The following is a 26139-nucleotide window of genomic DNA, read 5'->3' as shown; positions in this document are numbered from 1 at the left end:
CATGTGGAAGCTGTTCCATACCCTTAATCATTTTTGTTGCCTTCTTTGTACCTTTTCCAATTCCAGTATATCTTTTTTGAGATGGGGTGACTGGATCTGCTCACAGTATTCAAAGTGTGGGCAGACCATGGATTTAATAGTTCCGAACATTCTGTTCGCTTTTTGGACTGCCACTTCACATTGTGCAGATGTTTTCAGAGAATGATCCACAGTAACTCCAAGATCTTTCGTGAGTGGTAACAGCTTATTTAGACCCCACTAGTTTGTTTGTATAGTTGGGTTTATGTTTTCCATTGTGCATTACTTTGCATTTATTAACACTGAATTTTATCTGCCATTTTGTTACTCAGACACAGTTTTGTGAGATCCTTTTGGAACTCTTCAGTCTGCTTAGGACTTAACTATCTTGTGTAATTTTGTATCATCTGCAAATTTTGCCACTTCACTGTTTACTCTTTTTCCAAATTATTTATGAATATGTTCGATAGGACTGGTCCCAGCACAGACCGCTGGGCTACAGCTCTCTCCATTCTGAAAACTGACCATTTAGTCCTACTCTTTGTTTTCTATCTTTTAACCATTGACTGATCCAGGAGAAGACCTTCCCTCTTATCCCATGACTACTTACTTTGCTTAAGAGCCTTTGGTGAGGGATCTTGCCAAAGGTTTTCTGAAAGTCTAAGTACACTATATCCACTGGATCACCCTTGTCCACGTTTGCTGATGCCCTCAAAGAATTGTAATAGATTGGTGGGGCATGATTTACCTTTACAAAAGCCATGTTGACTCCTCCCCGTCAAATCGTGTGCATCTATGTGTCTGATAATTCTGTTCTTTACTACAGTCTGTTACTGAAGTTAGGCTTACCAGCCTGTCACTGTCAAGATTGCCTCTGGAGCCTCTTGTACAAATTGGTGACTAGAGGATAGCTAACGTGACATCTGGTACAGATACTGATTTAAATTATAGTTACATATCACAGTTAGTAGTTCTGCAGTTTCATGTTTGAGTTCCCACAAAAGTTTGGTCCCTGACTTTTTGTTATACAAACATGCACCATGAAGTGTATGTATTATATATATTATACACATATCACTTTCATCCATAAACTGTGTACTTTCTGCAGGAATGTCCGTCCATACCTGCTGAACTTTACATGCATTGTGTCTGTATACTTTGTTCCCCTCTTTGTGGCTTCTGACTCACTTTCTTCATCAGATGCTGATTTTGTATAACATTCTTGCCAGCTGCATCCATGACATATCTTGTAACAAATATTTGCTTATGCTGATTGATCAGTTTTGTATGTTGTCTAGCAAATTTTCAGGATGTGCTCCAGAGTCAACAGGTTCCCATTAAAAGTTTTCTCTTATCCAAATGATAGTGTAACCTACTGCTATTTATCCTTATTCAACAATTCCCATAAAATTCTATAGTTGAAAGAATGACTTTTATTCCTTAGATCAGTTACAAACATTTTTTGTTTACAAGTAGTTTTTGCATTCTCACTTTGAAAGCCTCAGTCATAAGTTTTTCTTTTTTCCTCTGGCTTCAAAAACTTCCATAGGCTTCAAAATTCTCTGAGGCTAGCTGAAAAGAGTTTATACACTTGTAGTACTTTTATGCCTGTGATGGTAAGAAATAAAGCTTCTGATCACCTGGCTGCTTAATGACTCTTACTGCTTTCATGTAGAACATGAAACATTTAAAACACTCACTCCCTCTTACAGATTGCCTGTGAACTTCATCACTGGTGGTTGTGACAGCTGTTCCAGTCTCTGTGGCACTGTCTTCTCCTTGGATTTCTCCACTGATCTCTTTTTAAGCCCCCATGCTGCTCAAGTAATATGAGCCTCTTTATAGTGCCAAAGTTTCTCTCTCTCTCTGTGTGTGTGTGTGTGTGTGTGTGTGTGTGTGTGTGTGTGTGTTTGGGTGTTTCTATGAAAGGATTTAATCTCTCCAGAAAGTACAGGAATTTGTCAGACCACTACTAAGAACACACACTAGCTGTAACCAGTCTTTTTACCCACAGCAGAATGCTGTGCCTCCACCAACAGCCTCAATTCATGGTGGGGGTTGGGGCAGGATTAAGAGACAGCACCCCTCTTTGGAGAATCTGGATTGATGGTCCCAACACTGTACACCAGGCCAACAAACAGTTTTATATATCAAGGTCTTGTGATCCTATTGTTCTGGCTCACTAAACAGTGTGTAGGCAAAAAGAGATTCACATGTTTGATCTCACCTTTAAGGATACTTTTCCCATAAATGATCTGCAATAACCAGATACAAATAGGAGTCTTGCATTAGCGTCTCATTTCAAGGATTGTATAATGCCACATTGAGCCACAATATAGCAAACTGGTAAGGTCATATCAGCCTTAATTTTGTTTGCCTGGCTCGTAGCCATTTTGTTTCATGGTCCTAGTAGTATTCAAATGGACCACACATTTGTGCCTTAATACTATCAAAACAGAGGGTTTACCTTTTTCCAAGCTACTTTCGCTTTATCAAAAGCTTAATTAACAATGAAAGAAAGACATATCATTTGGAAATTGTGTATTTAAGGTTCTCTTTTTGTAAAGTAATGTGTGAAAAATATTTGTCCAATATTCTTTGAATATATCACAGATCAAAAATTGGAGCCCTGGTAAGAACAAAAGCTGCACAGATTAAGAGAATGAATGCTTTGATAACATAATTTAAGAAGCTCAATTTCTTCTGAATATACTAGGGAAAGATCCTCAATTATTGTAAATGACTAATAATTTTTGAAACAATAAATTATCTGATAATATCTTAAATCTTATGCTTGGTCATATTTAAAAGTTTGGTTTATTATCATATATTGCCTATAATTATTCTTATAATAAAGCTTCCTCTAGCACATACATTCTGTGCTAAGGGTCTACTTAAACTTCATTGGTGTGCAGATTCTGCTAAGAATGACATCTTAAATGTGAGAGTTGTGATTCTCTTCCCCTACCCCTATTAATTTAGTCTCCTTTCAGCAATGTACTTAAGTACTTGACTAACTTTAAACGTGTCAGAGGAATTTGTACGACACAACCCTCTCACAAGGTTCCACTGCTATATTCCCACTTATATTAATTTTTTTAAAAAAAATCAGAGACAAAAGGGAGATGGGTGATGGACTGCTTTGAAATTTATAATTGTTGACAGGCCAGAGATTCCAATAAGATATTACAGTTTTGACTGAACCTTTTTGTGTATGTCTACCATCGTTAATTTGTTTAGTGCACACAAACCCTACAATATCCATGAAAAACAATGGGCATTCTTAATAAAATAAGGCATCTTTCCAGGTGTCAATTTCAAGTGCTTTTGAATGTAGCATGGAGCAAGTCAAATTCAGCCATTCATTTTAACTCCTATCCTTCTGCTTCTATATTCTGTTTCCCCAGTGTTACAAAATGGAAAGGTTATTCCATTCTGTCAGAAGCTTTTTCTCCAGAGAATAATTTGAGTTATCACCACCAGAAAGTACTCCACTTAAGAAGGAACAATCAGTTGCACACATACAAAATGGGAAATGACTGCCTAGGAACAGGCAATTTTTTTGTGGAAAGGGATCTGGGGTTCCTAGTGGACCATAAGCTAAATATGAGTCAACAGTGTAATACTATTGCAAAAAAAGCAAACATCATTCTGAGATGTCTTAGCAGGAGTGTTGTAAGCAAGACATTCTCATGTTCTTCCACTCTACTCCACGCTGATTAGGCCTCAACTGGAGTATTGTGTCCAGTTCTGGGTGTCACATTCCAGGAAAGAGGTGGAAAAATTGGAGAAAGTGCAGAGAAGAGCAACAAAAATGATTAAAGGTCTAGAAAACATCACCTATGAGGGAAGATTGAAAAAACTGGGTTTGTTTGGAATGGAAAAGAGAAGACAGAGAGAGAACTGTTATCAAATGCATAAAAGGTTGTTACAAGGAGAAGGGAGAAAAATTGTTCTTCTTAACCTCTGAGGATAGCACAAGAAGCAATGGGCTTAAATTGAAGCAAGGGCAGTTTAGGTTGAACATTAGGAAAAAGCTTCCTAACAGTCAGGGTGGTGAAACACTGGAATAAATTGCTTAGGGAGGTTGTGGAATCTCCATCACTGGAGATTTTTAAGAGCAGGTTAGACAAACACCTGTCAGGGATGGTCTAGATAATATTTAATCCTGCCATGAGTGCAGGACTGGACTAGGTGACCTCTTGAGGTCCCTTCCAGTCCTATGATTCTATAAAAGAGTGGAGAATATTTAAAATGAAATAGATTAACAGAGGGGTTTGTGATTTCTGAAAGAGCCATTTTTGACTTTGCTGACTCATTTTGTTCATTGGCTGTAATCCTCATTCAAACCATCAAGTAGTTTAACTACCTACCTTCACTCTTTTTCTGATTTGATCAATTGCTGCCATATTTGTGGACCTGCACCAAACCCATTGCAGGAGGAAGTCAAACCATACAGTTAAGGAAAAAGGGAACTATTTACAAAGGAAAAGGCCCTACTTGACTCTTACTAGGTAAAATACTCAGCCTGGTTCCAAAACAATGTCACTCTTCCCAAGTGCACCATTAGAATCTGCAGAGAACCTAGCTTGGATTCAATAGAAAGAGCTGGTACAAAAGCATCCCCCTTGATGCCCCTTGATATCAGTGAAATTGCTTGCTCCACACTGAATCTCAGCCACGATCCATTTCTTCTACTGACCTTCTACTCTGAGTATTTCACTATACACGATGAGAGGGTAGATATTATAGACATACATGTGGAAATACAATTTTGAATTTTCTCCCATAGAAAAAAAAATATTTTATAGTGAACTATTTGGTTTCTTTGGTTATTTATCAGGTCATTTGCTAACAAACCACTGAATCTGCCATTAACTTCTCCTGCTATTTAAGTGATTATTTTGTGTAGAATCATAGAATATCAGGGTTGGAAGGGACCTCAGGAGGTCATCTAGTCCAACCCCCTGCTCAAAGCAGGACCAATCCCCAATTAATCATCCCAGCCAGGGCTTTGTTAATCCTGACCTTGAAAACCTCTAAGGCAGGAGATTCCACCACTTCCCTAGGTAATGCATTCCAGTGCTTCACCATCTTCCTAGTGAAAAAGTTTTTCCTAATATCCAACCTAAACCTCCCCCACTGCAACTGGAGACCATTACTCCTTGTTCTGTCATCTGCTACCACTGAGAACAGTCTAGATCCATCCTCTTTGGAACCCCCCTTCAGATAGTTGAAAGCAGCTATCGAATCCCCCCTCATTCTTCTCTTCTGCAGACTAAACAATCCCAGTTCCCTCAGCCTCTCCTCATAAGTCATGTGCTCCAGCCCCCTAATCATTTTTGTTGCCCTCTGCTGGACTCTTTCCAATTTTTCCACATCCTTCTTGTAGTGTGGGGCCCAAAACTGGACACAGAAGAGTCCTCACCAATGTCAAATAGAGGGGAATGATCATGTCCCTCAATCTGCTGGCAATGCCCCTACTTATACATCTCAAAATGTCATTAGCCTTCTTGGCAACAAGGGTACACTGTTGACTCATATCTAGCTTCTCATCCACTGTAACCCCTAGGTCCTTTTCTGCAGAACTGCTGCCTAGCCACCTGGTCGCTAGTCTGTAGTAGTGCATGGGATTCTTGCATCCTAAGTGCAGGACTCTGCACTTGTCCTTGTTGAACCACATCCGATTTCTTTTGGCCCAATCCTCTAATTTGTCTAGGTCCCTCTGTGTCCTATCCCTACCCGCCAGTGTATCTACCACTTCTCCCAGTTTAGTGTATAATATTATGTGTACTTTCTGGGTGCCAAGGAATTATGGCCATTTTGTAGGCTGTGGGAGACAAAAAAATGACTTAAGCCAAGATTTTCCAGGAATAACTTATCATTTTGGATTACTCCATTTCTCAGTGCTCAATTTCAGATATTTTAAAGGGGCCTGATTTCCAGAGGAGGGTGTGCAATACTTTGACAAATAAGATCCCTTTAAGGTGTTTCAGGTTGGGCATCTAAAATCAGTAATCTGTTAAAAATCATACATACAATCAGATACATATGGATCACAAAGCCTAATGCTAATATTGGCCGTTTCTTGACATTCAAATCTGCTCCTTCCCAGGAGCGGAGGCTCCAATTCCATCCCACCTTGCTGGCATAAATACCATTTGGCCTCATAAAAATGAGTTCTTCCCACCTTTCTCAGAGCATCTTTCCAACTCCTGAACCTGTTGATAAATGATCTCCTGAGTTGGCTGGGTCAGTGCATTTCTACTATAAGTGGCCTTCTGGGGTGTGCATGGCCCATAAGGCTGTACAAATTTAGGCTAAAAAGGACCTGATGAAAAATATCTTTATAAAACAGACAAGTGACAGAGGGAACCAAGACTGTTAATCTTCCATTATAACCTAACTGCATGTGAACATGCTATACTCTTTGTGGCTAATCAATGAAATATTAAATTTTATGTGCAATGTGTTATGGCAATCCAAACTATGTGTTTAATAGCTAGTCATTTTGGGTAATAATAATCAATAAAGAAATAAAATTCTTATATTGCCCATTAACTCATCCTTTCTGCTAACATTTAATGACACAAGGAAGCTTTTTAATATCAATGACAGTAAAAACAAATCTTCACATAAATTGTAAATCCACAGATGGAGACTATTTAAGAGAACTTAAATCTTCTTGCAGCTCTAAGCAAATATTTTATTGGTTAGAACTCTTGCTGCTGTTAAAATGCTTAAGAATTTCTCAGAAAATATGGATGGGATTTTCAAAAGAATTCAGTGTTGGACTAGCCATAATAAAATTGAAGTCAAAGTCAAAGGGAGTTGGAAGAGATTTAGACCAAAGTTGGCTGTTTTTGAAAATCCCACCTCATATTACTATACAGTAACTCCTCGCTTAACGCTATAGTTATGTTCCTGAAAAATGCAACTTTAAGCGAAAAGATGTTAAGCAAATCCAGTTCCCCCATAAGAATTAATGTAAATAGGGGGGGGTTACATTCCAGGGAACAAAAGACTATATTATATATACATACAGTATAAGTTTTAAACAAACAATTTAATACTGTACACAGCAATGATGATTGTGAAGTGTGGTTGAGGTGGTGAAGTCAGAGGGTGGGATATTTTCCAGGGAATGCCTTACTGCTAAATGATGAACTAGCACTTGGTTGAGCCCTCAAAGGTTAACACATTGTTGTTAATGTAGCCTCACACTCTACAAGGCAGCACAAATGGAGGGAGGGGAGACAGCATGGCAGACAGAGACAGAGACATACACCCCGTGTGTGTGAGAGAGATGTGCATTGCCTCTTTAAGTACGCTGACTCCACTCTAAAGACATTGCCTTTTTAAGTAGATGAGCAAGTTGAGACAGCAGCTGCTGCCAGCAAGCTCCTTCTGTCCTGTGCCCTGTCGTGTCCCCCCACTTCTCTGTGGAGATGGGGTAAGCAGGGGGGCAGGAGCAGAGGGGAGGGGGACACCCTGACATTAGCACCCCTCTTTTCTGCCCCCCTGCACAGCAAGCAGGAGGCTCGGGGAGCAGCTCCAAGGCAGAGGGTGCCCCTCTTCGCATCTTCTGACCCCACTCTGTTTCTCGCCATCCTGTCCTACCCCACTCCTGCCAGCTCCTGCTCCTAACCCCTCTCCTGGTGCACTGCATCATTTCTTACCCCTTTGCATTTGACTCAGGTTTTTCACCCCTTCCCCTCCATGCTACCTGGGTGCCAACAGGGCGAATTTAAAGAGACATTCTTCCTGCTCTCTGTTTTGGTACGCAGTGGCACAGCGGACCTGGGCAGCTAATAGTAGCAATCACAGGGAGAATGCTAGTCAGCCCCTGCACCTCTGGGCTGGGGCATGTTCAGTCACTGTGTGAGGATGTTGCATGTGCAGTCTGGTTATGTATAGGAGCTGTGGGGGACAAGGAATACTCAGTGCAGATGGAATCTTCAACATATGTAGCTGCCAAACTCTAGGAAGCCTCTGAGCATGCGCAAACTGAGATTTTTCAAAAGTTTATAACCTGGCCAAGCTAGGGTAAATTTTCACAGGGACACATCCCTGTCACCAAAGCAATCCTCCTGACAACTTTCAAGCCATTCGTCCAAAGCATGGAGGCACTAGAGCTTCACAACAAAATGGTTTGAGAGGTGGGAAAAAACATTTTCCCCTAAGCTCATTCTTGGAAATGGCTGAACTGTTTTAGAGTAACAGCCGTGTTAGTCTGTATTCGCAAAAAGGAAAGGAGGACTTGTGGCACCTTAGAGACTAATCAATTTAATTGAGCATAAGCTTTCGTGAGCTACAGCTCACTTCATCAGATGCATATCGTGGAAACTGCAGCAGACTTTATATATACATAGAGAATATGAAACAATACCTCCTCCCACCCCACTGTCCTGCTGGTAATAGCTTATCTAAAGTGATCATCAGGTGGGCCATTTCCAGCACAAATCCAGGTTTTCTCACCCTCCACCCCCCCCCCACAAATTCACTCTCCTGCTGGTGATAGCCCATCCAAAGTGACAACTCTTTACACAATGTGCATGACAATCATAAAGAGTTGTCACTTTGGATGGGCTATCACCAGCAGGAGAGTGAATTTGTGGGGGGGGGGGGGTGGAGGGTGAGAAAACCTGGATTTGTGCTGGAAATGGCCCACCTGATGATCACTTTAGATAAGCTATTACCAGCAGGACAGTGGGGTGGGAGGAGGTATTGTTTCATATTCTCTGTGTATATATAAGTCTGCTGCAGTTTCCACGATATGCATCTGATGAAGTGAGCTGTAGCTCACGAAAGCTTATGCTCTAATAAATTGGTTAGTCTCTAAGGTGCCACAAGTACTCCTTTTCTTTTTGTGAACTGTTTTAGATCACCTTTCAAAAATAACAGGTTTAGTGAGCTGTAGCTCATGAAAGCTTACGCTCAAATAAATTGGTTAGTCTCTAAGGTGCCACAAGTCCTCCTTTTCTTTTTTCAAAAATAAGTTAGCCAGAGGTAGACACCCAACATGGAAAATTTCAGCCCATCCGATTGCAATTTGGCAAAGTTGTAAGCAACTGAAAATGGGGTCTTATGATGGAGAACCTTAACAGTAGGCATTGCAACATGTACCACATATAATATGTTAGCGTCTGAATATACATTCATATATGTATATAAACCACATCTGAATACTAGAGAAACAATGTACATTTATATATACACATATGTGTGTACATGCGCACGTGTGCACACACACACACATATATATTTATTATTATACTCAGAGCACATAGTGGAATCTATATTATGATTTGTGTATAGCATATACATATAATAAAACTTTTCCAAATTTCGCCTTTCAGCATTGTTTTTCTCCTTACTTCTTAAAAGCACAGTTACTGCTAAAGAGACTCTGTTCTAACTCTGCAGAGATTGCTTTGAAAGCATGAGACAGTCATTATTCACTGACTCACAATCATTTATTCTGAATTTGTTAGAACCACTGATGCATGAACTGCTTATCAAAGTTTGATAAACAGCTCATGAGTCACTCTGATAAATTAATATTAATGAGCCAATTTCCAAAGGATTCAGGACCCCTTCTCTGTAAAACCCAATGAATTATTTTACAAGTAGAAACATTTATTGCCTATCTGAATTAACTATTTCTATTCAAAAATTGACTGGACCATTTAACCCACAGACATAAACCACATTTACAAAAACTGAACTAATTTACTAGACCATTATATCTCAAAGAGTCATAGTCTATTGTGTTAAAGACCAAAAAAACCCAGACTATAACCTTGAGAGACTATTTGTGCCAGGTTATTGTCACTGATCTGCATTACAATCTAGACCTGATCCAAAGCTCAATGAAGTGAACGGAAAGACTCCCATTGATTTTTAGGTTTTGGAACTCATCCTATCTGAGAAGGCCTTAATACAGCAGCAGTACTGTCAATATCAGGCATTCAAAAACTAGACTGTGGAACCAAAAAAAAAAAAAAAGAAATTTTAAAATATAAAAATTGATTGAATTTTATAGGTCTTATTTTTTGAGCCTTTAAGTTTACACTCCAATTACATGTGCAAGCTTTTCTTCGCAACACTGAGGGCTAGAATCTTAGGGCAGGTCTCAGCTTGAAAACACTGCATCGGCGCAACTGCACCACTGTAGCACTTAAGTGAAGACATTTCTACACTGAGAGAGCTTCTCCTGTCAGCTTAGTTAATCCACCTCTGCAAGAGGCGGTAGCAATGTCAACAGGAACTCTCCTGCTGACCTAGCATTGTCGACACCAGGGGTTAGGTCGGTAAAGGTATGTCACTCGTTGGAGAGGGTGGATTTTTCAACCCTCTGAGCAACGTAGTTATACCAATATAAGTCTGTACTATAGACCTGGCCTAACTTTTATTTATTTATTTTACATGAAAGCTGATATTCTTGTATACTCATTTGTGTCCAAGAGCTGAGGCTTTCACAAGAATACTAAATACAGTGAGACATGTAATAAAAGTGTAAGAGTTGGCAATACTACAATAGATAGTAATGACTCCTTTTTAGAGTTGCTAGGCACTATTGGGTGATAAAAAGAGTCACCAGGAAAACATAAGAAAATTTGATGGTAATTGTGTTTACCATAAGGGGCCGTGCCAACACACTGTACTAGGAAACTTATGTCAGAACTGACATCTGAGTAAGAAAATTCATCTGTGATTATCTGAAAATGTCCTTTATACAAGTAACAAGTGCCACAGATTCATTACAATGCATACCTCAAAGTGCTTGGAGTTTGGGGGTAAAATCAGTTCTATCAGTCACTGGCAACAGGGGCACATCCCACCTGCTGAAGTTCTCTCCAGCTGAGACAAGTTCCACAGTGAGATTAATTCAATTGTACTTTCCTAAATTACAGATTGTGTTAAAATAATACCTTGAGGGAAAAAAAAGCATGTCCTAGTGGTGAGCATTCATTCCCCATAATGAAAGAAACTCAAATATCTGGATGTGCATTTCCATCTCTATTCTTGATTACATATTTGTCTTCAATGTGGACCAGATCTCTGGAGCTTATTAGTTGAACTAAGGACATTTTCAATTAAGCACAGATACCTTATCCTATTCTTCACTGTGCTCAGTTACACAGATACATTATAATGGGATTTTCACAGCAGTGGGAAGGAGAACATCTAAATATGGACATCCACAATATTACTGTTGTGCTGGAGGGTATTTGTGGCTGCTCACAAGTGTGTCTTTGATCCCTTTGGCAACCACTGACTGCACTGAAGCCAATGTGCATGCTAATCAATTTTCATTCAGGCTAAATGGAAGAAGCAATTAAGATCCTTTATGGAGTAAGATAGCTGATACAACAGAAGCCACTGCCCGAGGCATTGGATCAGCTTGGAAAGCCTGAGCAAGAACTAACTCAGAGAGAATAAGGAGAATGAAGAATCTAGGGTGTTGATTGGCGGAGCTGTGTGTGTCTGTATGTGTCAGAAATAGAAAGCAAACAGAAAAGCCAACAGAAAGCCAGATAAGCAATGTGAGTGTGGCCCCAGAAGGAAGTCAACAAAGAGTTTCATTTACACAAAGGACTGACTGGAAAGGCAGGCTTGGAAATTGTGAGCAAGGAAACTGCCTCCTGTTGTTTGTTCCTACTGTGTTCAGAGAAACAGGACTTTGTGTATAACAAACAGGATGGCACCAAATAAATACCTGATTCAATTAATTTCTTCTCCTTAAGAAAACAACTTATCAGTAACTATTGGCTAACAGCTCAAGTCAACGGACAATATTATGCACTCTATATCATCCTTCTTGTGGGCACTTAGCAGTGGGAAAGACTTCTGATAATAAAAAAGGCACTGGCTAAAGATTGGATAACCAATATGTAGAAGTTGGTGAATGTATATATCGATGACCAGGTGGCCACCTAGCAGATCTCAGTGCATTACTTCTCTGCCTTGAGACTGTCATTGCTCCTAAGGACTGGAGTTTGATGTTTAATAGAATGAAGAGTACACCTTTAATTTATTTTGGGAGTGAATGCTATGGCAATTTTGAGGACTACTTGTCTGACTTAATCAGTAAAATGAAAATGAAAAATTCATCTGACAGGAGACAGTAGCTATAAGGAAGTCTTCTGTAATGGATAGGAAAAATAATGACACCTCCTGCAGTGGTTCAATCTGGGTAATATTGTAAGGAGAAGAATGAGATTTCAAGGTTGTGTTCTATGAGCTTGTCAGGCTAGAGTAAACGTTGTTGCTCTAAGAAAACATTTCATGCTGGAATTTATTTAAAACTTCCTTTTATTTTATATATAATATTGCAGAGTCTTGATTATTTTGCTTGAATTCTTGTGCATACACATTAAGGCTCTCATGGAGGAACTGAAGGCTGTGTTTAACTTGTTTAATATGGTAGTTATTCTGCTGGCTGGTGCAAAGTTCATAGTGTATTTGTTCATTTCTTCTTAAGGTCCATGAGAAGGGTAATAACTTCCTCAAAGTATCCATTTTCAACCAGTCTGGTGCTGGATGGAAAGCTGACATTTTGCAATTGCAGACCTACTCCGAGAGACAGACAAACCGAAAGTTTCAACGGTAGGTTAGAGCCAGAGACTATTCAGCCAGAGTGACATCAGTATTGCTATCACTCTCACCTTCCTATATTTTGTATGGTCATGGGGAGCAGGGGAAAAGGTGGGCAGGGACCAAATTAATTTAGGTAAGTGAGGCTATGTCTGGGTAATGGTGATGATAGAAGTTGGGAGGAGTGGGGGAGCTATCATCCAGAAGAAAATAGAGGAATTGTCTTTGCAATAGTAAAATGAGAGTGTGAAGATAAACCTCTTTGAGGAATCTATTCAGATAGAGCTCTGCTCTGTCTGTTCCCAATTCGCTGAGGCTAGAGATAGAATTGTATGGCTAAGATCTGAAGTAGGTGATGGATGATTTCATTTATGTCCTATAACTTCCATGGGCTGTTTGAGATTAGAAATGGGACAAAGTTGTTCCCACAGCTCAATGGAGAACCCCCTCTCGATGATGTCCAATGACTCATTTTGACCAAAGCTGTTGAGAGCCATTTGTTTCCAAAATGAAAGAGCCTGACTCCAGTCAGGGGGTCTAACTTCAGAGAGAGCCAGATGGGAATCATGAAGATAGCTCTAGCATAACTGTGGGCACCCACTGACCTCATCTCAGAAATCTACATGTGTTCTAGCTACCACTTTCAAAGTAACATTTCCTCCAGTTGTACTTCAGGGACTAATTCAACTGGCCTTATTATCTGTGTTCCTTCTATAGTGCCTGGTGGGGCCAGGTTTGTAAGTCAGTGCTTCCAAGGACTCCGAATAGCCTCAACTTCCCATAAAGTTTCCCTTTGTAGTACTATTATCCCTACCGTGACATCTGGGAATGACAGCCCAATAGTTAGGGCACAGCAACCTGCAGTCAATGACAACAGCCCACTATATTTCCCTCTTTAGATGTGCCAGAAAAGCCCCATGCCTCTATTCCATACAAGTGAACAGGAGAATCAGGCACTAGTCTATTAGGTAAGGCTCTGTTGTGGGCGGAAGCCAGTTCAGCAGCAGGTAACCAAGTGAGAGGGAGTTTGTGATAGTCCTGGCATTATTACTGGCACCTGAGGTGACACCACACCAAACCACAGTCACATCCAACCACAAATTGATCTGCACACCCTCTAAAAATAAACATCTTTCTATTCTTGGTTCTTATGCTACCCACATCACCATGATAGTTGAGCAGAGTATGATGGCAGCACCCATGAAAGTTATAGGTGAAAGTGTACTTACACAACATACTATGGAATAAGTAAAACAGAGTAAGAGTTAACATTTGTTGGCATAGATATGCCTCATAAATTTGCAGCTACATTAGCTTTAACTAATGCCCTGGTATTAAAAAAACTCTTCACTTTTCATGTGTTTACAGCTAAGTTAGCTTCTCATGCAAGTTACTCTTCCCCTGAAAAGTCCCACTCCATTGATGATAACAAAAAATATTCAAATAAATCTACCTACGGCCATAGGTGTTGAAGACAAACCATTGGCATCTAGAGGGAAGGGATGTTTATTACTTGTCATCTTTATAGTTAGATATATACTAGACATGAGATCTTATATTTCTAGTTCACGAAAATAAGGGGCTTCAATTATGGCATAAAGTCCATGAGATTTCCAAACCTGTTACAATGTATGTGATAGAGTAATAAACATCTCACCAGTCCAGCAATTCATTTAATATTATGAATCAAATCTGGCACTCATTTGCCTAACCCCTAGCATTTTTTACAAAAGCAGAAAGTCTCTGGAATTAGCTTTCACCAAGAAATTTAGTTTTTGCTTATTAGTATTTTAAAACACCAAACTTAATTACCCTTCCCAGCACTCACTCTTACTCAGCAGAACTCAGGATTTTCTTGTTTATTCAACAGTTGTAGAATTCTCAGTAAAGGCCATTCAGTGACTACACTGAAAAGTATAACAATTAATTGGACAAAATGACAAAAGGCTAGAAGTAAAATAGAGTTTTTACTGATTTATGTAAAGAAATTCTCACACAACTGATTTTAAAAAATCAGCTTGTGGTTTCATGGGTGTGAAACATTTTTCATTATCACTTCAACTGTTTAGATGTTTCTGGTAAACATTACAATTTCATTCCACAACTGGAAAACTAGCTTTTCACCCTGAAAAAAAAATCTGCAAATGCTAAAATATGGTGACTCCTCACTCTGCTATAGTTGTGAATATAGTATTTGAGAAAATAGCAAGTCATGTGAATAACTAAAGAAAAAAGTGACAATTTTGTACAACTGTTTTGCTGTATGATGCCCTTTTTGTACACAAACGTATTAATTGGTATAACAATCATCAAATATCCATCAGTTTTCTAAGTTAGTTTCCATGTGCTGTGTTTCCAATAAGCATGGAAGATAGAAAATAAATAGGTGCTTACCTGTTCAATTACTTTTGGTCCATTGATCCTAGCTTGTGCCAGAGCATCATTAACAAGTGAGTGAAAGTTCAGAAGTACATGCTCAATGTCATATGTCCCATGCATTGCACTGGATAACTCTTCCAATGACTGAATATATCTCCTCCAGTGATGGTCAATTTCTGCCATGTTAGCCAAGCAGCCTCTAATTACATTCAGGCAATACCCCATACATGGCTTACTTAAAGGCATTCCTTGGCAGTGGGGGCAATACTGCATTCGTAGTAAGACTCTGCTACAGTCTTTAGAGAACTGCAAATGATCTGTTGTATTGATCACTTCAATCCCTAAATTGAGGGCCTGTAAGAAAGTACGACTGGATAACAATGATCTCCCCATTTGTCCCATGGCTATTTTTGGAACATTACCAAAAGGACTGATATCTCGTTGTGACATTCGAATGCATTCTGAATATTCCAGTGAAATGTCAGTCAGACCAGGATTAATCAGATGATTATAGACTAGTGGGAACAGGGTGTCAAAAAATCTGTTCACCAGTTCTTCTGTACTAATATCTATGCCAAATACAAAGAGTCCCACATCTGTAAAAAACTCTTGAACAGCTGTAGCAGCCTCAACAGCCATGTTTCTGTATGTGTTGCAGAAAAGCATGCTTGTGTAATTCTCAGCCTGTGTGATAAGCATTTCAAAGGTTTCTGTAATAAAAAAAGAGGTGAATATTTTAGAGTAAAAAAGGATTACACATTTCAGCAAAAGTTTAAGAATCTAACAAGTATTATATTACTTTAATTTGTGTTTCCCTTATATCACAGATATCTTTGTATTGCAACAATTAATTACTAGAGTTTAAGAAGATACATTCTAAACACGTATAAACCTTCTTTTTTTAGTGTGTTGACAGTACCTAGCTCATTGTGGATCCTACTAAAATATACAATAACCAACTTTTCTGATATAATGTATTTTACAAACAAATGCAAAGGGCAAACGAATGGTAACTAATTTGAAGAATAAATCAGACACCAACAGTAACTGTCTTGATACATTAGATCACCCACTCCATTAATTCAATAGACCTTTCACAATTTGTAATGTAAGTGAAATATTATCACTCATTCCACTTCAAATCATGAAATAAAGTCTCTAACATTTAGAATGAAGTGTTAAAGATGGCAATGAACACTTGAAACAGCTCTTCTGTTTTATTCATTAATATGTAACTTTTACAGAGCAAACAGATGTGGCTTCTTTTTGAAAGAGAGCAGGTGCAGCACATACGTCTGAAGCATACTTTGAAACTGTGCTGATAAATCCAACAATAGCAACGGTCAATGAGAATTGAGAGCACTCAGAACTTTGCAGAATCTGGCTCAATGCTAGCAAAAAGATGATTGCTATGGCAACAAATGCTAATGTTGTGCATGTTATGCCTTACTGATGTATAAGTACCTAGGATAAAATGAGTTAAAATACCCATGCAGTACCTAATTCTGAAAGTAGGTAAGAAGATCATGTAGGTTAAAGTATTTCCCAGTGAATGGGAAGTCAAACCCTTTCTGAGGTATAGTGGGTTCACAAAAGGAGGGTTAATGTGCATACCACCTTTCAAAACACTTGAACCTAGGTGAGGAGCCTTGGACTAGGAGTTTCCCAAGTGAAAAGCCCATGGGCTGTGACTGGAAGAGAGAGCAGTGTGTTTAAGCAGTTAGATGCTAAGAATTGCTTCCTGGTGATAGGGCAGTGATGCCTTAAGATTTCTGCAAGAGAACAGTGTGTGTACAGTTTGTAACCACCTCCGTTCAATGGAACAGAAGTCGTATACATTTTGTAAATAAGCAAATTACACTAAATACCCTAACTCTACATCACTGATTTCTACTTTGTTAACACAGAGTTAAAGTTGCACAGGCATGTACCTTAACTCTCTTTCCTGATTTTCAGAGTTTCAAGTTTTGCTGAACTTGATGTTTGGAAGGACACAAGATACCACTGGACAATCTTAACTCCTTCTTAATGGGAAGGTTTGGGTTTTTTTTTCCTTTTTTGTTGGTCAGTGAATGTAGCTTGTGATAAATTTGGAACAGCAAAAAATGCCCTCATACCACAAAACTCAGTTAGTGAATTCTCTCTTTATGAGCTATTTTTTGCAACTTGTTCAGACTACCGTGGCATAATTGCTCACTGTCTTGAGCTGCTTTGCAAGATTTACACTGACTGCCTAGAAACTGGCAGATTAACTTTAAACTGATATGCTTGCTTTTAAAAGCCCTTTACAGTTGGCTTTCCAAATTCTGGGGTCTTCTACTTAAGCCTTTTAATGACGGATTTCTGTATTCACACACTACCCAGTGCTTAGAATTTTGCCACTATATCTGACATTGGCAGGCAATCAAGGTTTTTACTGCAGTGGGACCTATAACATGTAATTTCCTTCCCCCAAAATCCACCTCATTTTTATCCCACTTTAAAAAACATCTTAAAGTTTTATTTCTCCCCACAGGTGTTTAGAATAGCCACTCTTGACTTTTTATTTATCACATTCCTGTTCAATCGCTGTCTTCACATTTCTAAAATTTGATCCACTCATTTTTTTAAACTATTTATAACTTAAGAGGGTGACAGTTTAGAATGTTTCATTATATTGCATTTGTAATTATTCTGCAGTACAGCACCCTCAGCATTTTGGGAAAAGGGTGGTATATAAATAAAGTTATTATACAGGCATCACTACCGGCACAGTACATAATTTCTGAAACTGACGACTCCAAGTCATCACACCGAATAACTGTCCCTATGGGAGGTTTCAAGATGTCAACTACCCAGGGTCTATCTTTCCCTGTACCTAACATTATGTATCACAACCAATCATAACTCTGCCCCCTCCATACCAGAGCTCTCTACACTAGGAAAGTGATATGTTACAGAAGACAGTGGTCTGCCTTGGGGCCAGGTGAACAAGTGTTGACTATGTTTTAATTGCTTTAACAATGAGGGAAAAAATCCATTAATACCATAGAAGAAACCATTATTGAAATTAAAACACTTGATACTGGACATTTTTCTTATTTGCTTTTTCAAAATACAGTCTATATTCCTCTAATTGCAATACCACATCCATGTCTCTGCCTAACAAATAACCTTGGGAATTGAAGAAAGCATGCTTCTCTATACTGGAATGAGGGAGCAATCTCATTGCCAATCTCTGGTGCCAATTTATAGAGTGACTAACTATATGTTTACATCTGAAATTATTGGGTTTTTATTCAATAAGAAAGCTAGAATCTTGTTACTAAATATTTCGCGTAGCCACAAAATAAAGGTCTTAGAACGGAACTTGATTTGCGCCATATATGTCAATTTCGCTGGCAAATCCTTATTTATATTTTTCTTTTACCATATTTATTTTTAAACTGTCTCTCCCTAAAAATAAAGAGAAGGGAAATATACAGATCAAATCAATAGTTGTAAAACCACGCACATTAAAAACTATAAGAATCAGATCTTGCCAAATTATGTCTGACAGTTATTGCCAGTATTTTGAATTTAGTCAGTGACTCACCAGCATAAAAACCCAATAAATAATTGAGTAATCAGCCTAAATTGGACCTGAAGCCCAAAATTGTCTGTAGCACACCTGAGAATTAATTATTTGTGTATAGGAATAAAGGGGTTTGGAGCCTGGTCCAAAGTCCATTAAAGTCAATAGAAAGATTTTTGTAAATTTCAGTTGGCTTGGATCAAGTCCTTAATAAAAAAAAAGATTACAGAGAAGACGTATTAATACATTCCATATGTGTCAAGTTTCCCTTAATTTAAGGTCTGATTATTGCACAGGTCTACTATTTCTGGTCAGCTTCATCTCTCTGATCATTCTCCAGAAGACTAAGGAAAGATGTGTTAATTCTACCTTTTTCCTTAACCCTCCCATAAAAACTAGACAAATACCTACTTGAGACAGAAGGAAATTTCATCTGCTGCTTTTCTCTTCAGTTTTATATGTGAATAATACCCATCTCTCTCTCTAAAAATGCATTCAACTACACTAATATATGTTACCTACACTCACTGAACTATGATCTTTAAATTTAAAGTGCATAACAGACACACTAATGATGGGGACGGGGGAAATCAAGCTGATTCCTATTTCAGACTGTTTAAATAAAACAAACCATAAGATATACTGAAGTCTTCTGAGAAGGTGGCTATTTTTCAAAAGTTTAGAGTCTCAGTCTTTTACAGAAAACTTACCAATACTTCAGATAAAATTCATATCAGTAGGTAACGTTAATTAAAAGGATAATGTAATAGGAACCTCTTTAGAATGACATGAACATTATTATTCTTTCATAGATGAAAGCCATAAAATACATAATATAAAACGTCTGTGACAATTCAAAGCTGAAATACTCTATTGCTAAAAGCAGAAACATTAGCTGAAAGAATAAATCATGCTGTACATGGATAATCAATAAATTTTTACAATGTAGTTCTAAACAATAAACTTTCAAGACTGAATTACATTTCTAGTGCCCTTGCAATCCACAAGTGAACGAACGCACAAACCTGCATGACTTATTGACCATTTGCCCTTTTCCAAGCATGTGATAATACCTGACACCTGAAGAATGAAGAACTAGAAGACCTACATTTACCTGTGATATGGAACAGTACCTGTGAACATTTCACAAGGACAATCTGTGTTGTTCATGACACTTTCAGAAGCAAGATGACAATTAAGTTAATTTATTCCTGATCAATACTGTGAGTATGTCAGATCTATAGTAATGGGGTTCTGCATCTTATAAGACTCTGCATTCTGATTTACATCAATCTTCAGAAATTATTCACCCACATAAAATAACTGGTGAGTATATAGTCCATATAAATCCAAATGTAAATAAAAACCACCACTAATACAAAAAAGATGAGCATGAAAAGCTGCCTTTTTACAGTTATTAAATGTATTTTTTCAAAAGAACTTACTTCGTGATTTTCACATTTGTACCTACCATTTAAAGAACATTTGTTCAACTTCAGTACAAAGATCTATAATGTGATTTTATTAGCTGTTTAAACTGTTGGAAAGCATTCCAATTTCTCATTTTATATCTGTGCCAGGAAGCAACAGAAAATAGAAGACTAGAGAAAACATATAATATAAACAGGACAAAACTAAGTAATTCAGTAAATTGTTTTATTGTTTATTTTGGGTGAATTCTATTCATTTTGAATTGATTGGTCATATTAACACATGAATATAAGTTATTTTCTTGTTAATATCTGCAAATGTAACACAAGTGATTAGTATATACCATAAAAGAATTTTTGGTTTATCATTTTACAATTATTTTACAATAATTGTAACCTCTTATTTATTCTTTTTAATTTGTTTATCCCAGAGAGCTACTTACAACTGCAAGAATTACAAAGAAACTGTAATAGCATGTTTCTCCTCTCTTCCTAAAGTAGTAATCAAAGCATAGCTTTATAAACAAATCTCTTTATTGATTTTTAAACTGGATACAAAACTAAATACAAGAACTACAAGCTATTGACAAGCAACAAAAAACAAATACTTACAAAAACAGAGTCCTGGACTGCTACATCACTTCACCACCTCTCATTTGCACTTTTTTTTTTTAAGATAATGTAAGAAATAATCCCTTCAGTTTTATCATTAATAGTACAAATTATATGCTCATATGAAGCAATTTATGCCTTGTTTATATATAAAACAAACTTTTACAAATGGGGACGAGACCATCCCTGCTCCTCTTTCTGGGCCCAATCCAACTTTCATGAAAAATTCACATTGATTGCACTGGAAGTTGGATTGGGCCCTAGATGGGCACTAAAAGTCTTTAAATATGTGGACCTCTAATCCCCTTTCCAATAGGTGGAGGAAAGTGCTTTCTAATTGTACATCTTGGGGTGGGAGTGAGGACAGATTTTTGGAGCAAATTTCTTATCTTTATGTTTAGTAGAACAGCACATTAAAATGATGACTGCATTTCTCACAATTCTTGCACCTTTTTCAAAGCTTACCCATTCTTTTGCTTAATAGAGTTTAATCCACTGCACTTGTTAATAAATAAAGTGATCTGTGCTCTAAATACTCAGACTTTACAATGGAAAAAAATTAATATTACACAAGGTACCCTGACAGATTCCAGTTTCATTATTACTAATGGGCAGTCAGTTACATTGTATTGAACTTTGGCACCAGTCCAACATCTAGTATTGTATACAGCAAATGAATAAGCACTCAGCCAATCTCCAATATATAACTAATGAAAGTTACAGCCACAGAGACTGGGTTAAGCTCTCCCAGAAACCATTAAGAACACTCTGAGCCTTTGACAAAAGACTTTACAGTGTATCCAAAAAATCAGACTTAACCCATTAGACCTAACCCAAATACCAAACCTTAAAGAAGAGTGTTAAAAAATTCTAAATACTAAATTCTAAATACTAAATTCTAAATATCTAATTACTGTTGTTGATGTTTTCATATTTGAAACCTTGAACAGATCATATGGAACAGCCTTAGTCTTGTGTTTCACTAGAGACATTTGCTGTACTCTAATGTGTTTTACTTCTGCTTATGGACAGTCCAAATAATGTTGGGTATCAAGCTGTCATCTAGAGATATGGTCCAATCATGCATGTCTGGCATACACATAACTCCTACTGGTCAAAGGGAATTTTGAGTACACAAATCTCAGCTCAGGTTTGCAGTTTAGGAAAACAAAAGCCTGTAACAAATGCCAGATCTGTCCAAAATAATGCATTTAGAATTTTTAAAATACATGTTACAGGAAAAGTACTCTTGGAAAAAACCTAAACTGCATAAATATTCCCAGCCATGAAGTAGTATTGAGGTGCTATATCTAGTATGTGAGCCCCATGTCATTTATCATAGCAGCAAAGATGAGTTAGAAGAATATTGTTCCCAAGACACATAAATGATCTTAACTAATTAACTCACTCAGGCATTGCCTGTGAATGTTAGATGAGACAGGGATCAAAAGGATAAGTGCCAGCAGAAAATCCATGGGATTCACTAAAATTAATCTCCATTAACATACACTTCAAACTGATCCAGTTGAACACTATTCATTTAGCATATACCACAACATTTCTGTGGAGTGAAATCTACCATGAGGAACTAACAGATTGACCCAAATGACACATACCTGGTTCTTCCTTATCTGGAATGCTCTTGGTAACTTCTCCTGCTTTGATGTTTTTATTTGCCAAGATATCAAACATCAATTGAACATGCAATTTACTAACCAAAATGAGGTAACTGGAGAAAAACTGAAATCTTTGAAACTGAAAACTTAGCTGAATATTATTCACGCAAAGATCTACACTACTTGAGTAATGACAGAACAGCCCCCACATTTGTTTTCCTCAATCAGAAAATTAATATATCTTATTATAGAAAATAATAATTGAGAGAGGAAAATATTAGGGGTAAATTCAAGAAAATGTAGTAAAGGCAACAGTATGTTTGCTAACACAGATGAATTAATCAAACAGCCTTGCTAAATACCTAAATGCCATAATGTTTGTATTATTCCATTATTAAATTTAAATTGCCATTTTAACTTTCTGAACATTGGAAGCTGTTTCAGAATTACTAGTTATAAATAGTGGTACATGAGTTTACACACAAACTCAAGGATATTAAATGATTAACAGTTTGTAATATGCATAAATAGTTATGTACTCTTACTTGTGGAAGTTGTACTGTCTCAGATCTTATCACTGAATGATGACTAAACTGACATGGATCCTCTGATCAAACTGGACATCCACTGACCTTACTATAAAACCATAAATTATAAATCCCTTGTGATTTCTGCAGGGGAAAGACAGCTTTTCATTTCATTTTAACCCACAGATAGAAACCTGAGTAAGGAATATGCTGAGTCAGTGTAACTCGTGGCCATATATCTTACCCTTTGGGGCTGTTCTGACTCATTACAGGCTTCCCAGAGTAGGGGAGGCTGTGTTCACTTTCCACCATAGAATCATAGAATATCAGGGTTGGAAGGGACCTCAGAAGGTCATCTAGTCCAACCCCCCGCTCAAAAGCAGGACCAATCCCCAATTAAATCATTCCAGCCAGGGCTTTGTCAAGCCTGACCTTAGAAACTTCTAAGGAAGGAGATTCCACCACCTCCCTAGGCAACGCATTCCAGTGTTTCACCACCCTCCTAGTGAAAAAGTTTTTCCTAATATCCAACCTAAACCACCCCCACTGCAACTTGAGACCATTACTCCTTGTCCTGTCCTCTTCTACCACTGAGAATAGTCTAGAACCATCCTCTCTGGAACCACCTCTCAGGTAGTTGAAAGCAGCTATCAAATCCCCCCTCATTCTTCTCTTCTGCAGACTAAACAATCCCAGTTCCCTCAGCCTCTCCTCATAACTCATGTGTTCCAGACCCCTAATAATTTTTGTTGCAACCCTCTCCCAATATTCAGGGCATCTGCCAGACTCTCTCTCCCCATCCTAGATAAAGAGGAGCCATTTGTACCACTCACATAATAACAGGAGGATGCAGGCCACCACAGCTGTGTGAACAAGGGTATCTTTGGAAAACAAGTTTGGGAGAATTGAGCAAAATGGGGAGGAATTCGTGGGGGGATAAAATGATTTTTTTTGTAATCTGATTTTTTATTTAAATTGGATTATTTAAATTAAATACAGGCTTATTTTTAAAGAAAAATATTTAAAATTAAAATTGACAATCTATGATAAGGCTTAAATTATTATAATTTCTTAAAATCAATTAAATTAGATAAAAAAATAATATTAAGCAGTACATATTTGCTGCCAAGTTTTAAAGAAAGTCAAACCAGGGAACTACTGAAAGTCATTAGCTAAGCACCTGGACCAGAGTTTGTTGAAGTGTTAAACCAGCTTTTGACACTGGTAGTCTCTTCTGCAACCAAAAGAAGCAACAAATGTAATGTAATGGCTATCTTTAGCTGCAAATCAACATTTTAATGATTAGCAACCAATGAGAATCAACATTTCTTCAGGAAAGTAACTAAACAATACAAATGCAAAACACAATTAAAAACAATTATTTAAATCAAAGTTTCCTGCTTGCTGATTAAAATCATGATTAAAACTGGTGATTTACATGACTTTGATTTAAATCAATCCACCCTAGAATTAGGTAGGGCAGAAAACTAGTAGACTTGTATTGTGTCTAGAATTTTTGGATTGTTAAGTGAAAGTGGCATCAAACGTAATGTGGTGCAATTTAAATGTATCAATAACCAAGATTAACATACTTTTAATAAAAATGTTAGTAGTTGATATAAAGAATTAAATCTAACATTTACTCAGAGTCATTTCTGTTATGTATAAATGTGAACATTGGACATATTACAGGCTTCCCAGTATATTGGCTGAGCATGATGAGGTTACTCCACCCAAAGAGCAAGTGCCAGGATATTTCAACAAACTCCATCAATTTGCATAGTAATTACATATGAAAACAAACAGAGATGTAGGAAGGCTTCAGTGGGGTCATCACAATTAATACCTGTTAAGATCTGCTACGCTAAGCAAGGACATTTGAGAGAGAGTCTATCATATTTAAGACACAACTTTGGGTCAGGGGCTTCTAAATTCCACAGTAGTCTGGTGTGGGATGTTATATATTCATTAGATTATGATTTTTTTTTTTTGCACTTGAAAAGAAAATGGTGAGGTTGCTTTTCTGCAATTCTTGCATTTCTTGTTGAGGCAAAACTTACATCCATGCCAGTGGGGCTTTTATCTGAAAAACGGGGTATAGGACTGGTTCTATATAAGAGCCTGCCAGGACCAAGATTTAGCCCTGTATTCAGATATGATTATTAGGCAGCAATACGAGAATGAGTTTAAATATCTGCCTCTCTGCAGAGCTTTAGTCTAGGTCTCATTGTTACTGACTTAAGTACAATATGCTGTAAAATATGGATGATAGCAAAAATCATATTGTTTTATACCACATCTTATAGTACTTGTACTATGGAATGCTAAATAAAGCAAAAATGAATTTGAAGCATGTACTTTCAAGATATAGACAGGTAAATAAATACACTGTTTCTAACTTGACAAGGGAGAAGCTCTCAGGAGGTGGTAATAATATAGACCATTACACTCTTTCCAATTACAGGAGAAAAATAGCACCCGTCAGTGAAAAAAACAAACTGATTCTCTAAATCTGTTATGAAAAACAAAATATAAGAAATTCAGTTTTACTACCATAGTCATACCATATATCACTGAAATTATGAAGAATGTTTCTACACTGAGGTAGCCTCAAGAAGGCTGAAACAATGGAAAATGTTGATGATAGCTGTACAAAATAAATTGTCTAGCTACTTTTCACAGTAACATTTTAGGGCCAGATACTGATACCCTTACTCATGTTCATAATACATTATTTGGAAATATTCCATTGAGTTCAACAGAACTCACATGCGGAGCAAAGTACTACTATAAGGGTAGTAGCATCTGGCCCTTACAATCTAAGATTTAAACCAAGTATTTTGAATGAGCTACTACAGTGTCCCTCTTCCTGAAAGCTGGAGCGTGGCCAGAGTTCCCCTATGTCCTGGGTTGCAGCTAGTGCAAATTAGAATACACCTCAAACTGCTCTGATTTACAATCTAGTGACAAGGAGACCTAAAGAAGAGATCAGGCTTGCAGTGGATACGTTTTGTCCCACTTCTCCTGAGCTGCATGGAGCACTGGCTGTCTGCAGCTGAACACTGGGTTTAGTATTTTTCTGAAAAAATGAATTACTCTTCAGGTTTCATAAGTTACTTATGTCACACAACAGGAGTTTTAGCATACTTTTTTACACAACAGCTTTTTCACTATTTTGTGCAGTTCCAAAAAATTAACCTCCTGTGTGGTACAGGCAAGTGGTCACTAGACATTTATGACCCACAAAAGGAAATGTCTTTGCAAGAACCAGCAGGGATCAGCTGGAAAATATAGCACTCACAGAAATTCCATCCACATTAAAAAAGACACCCACACCTAATTTTTGCACAAAAATGCACCATAACATAAACCCCTCCAATGAGCTGATTCACAGGCCTGTCAAC

At 37.7% G+C, this 26139-nt stretch overlaps 1 protein-coding gene across 1 annotated transcript in view; it reads right to left on the bottom strand.

Annotated features, from left to right (window-relative positions):
* Positions 1-26139, bottom strand: part of GPC5 (glypican 5) — a gene marked incomplete at its 5' end in the record, with an annotated part of 1121527 nt that overhangs the window by 936956 nt on the left and 158432 nt on the right. Inside the window, one exon of the mRNA XM_084617294.1 lies at positions 15013-15707. Coding sequence (XP_084473420.1) covers positions 15013-15707 — 695 coding nt within the window. The remainder of the gene's footprint in view (positions 1-15012; positions 15708-26139) is intronic.

The sequence above is a fragment of the Lepidochelys olivacea genome (assembly GCF_965140295.1).
Source record: "Lepidochelys olivacea isolate rLepOli2 genome assembly, chromosome: 1".
Lineage (NCBI taxonomy): Eukaryota > Metazoa > Chordata > Testudines > Cheloniidae > Lepidochelys > Lepidochelys olivacea.
The sequence above is the reverse complement of the archived record's forward strand: the minus strand, read 5'-3'. Positions and strand labels throughout refer to the sequence as shown.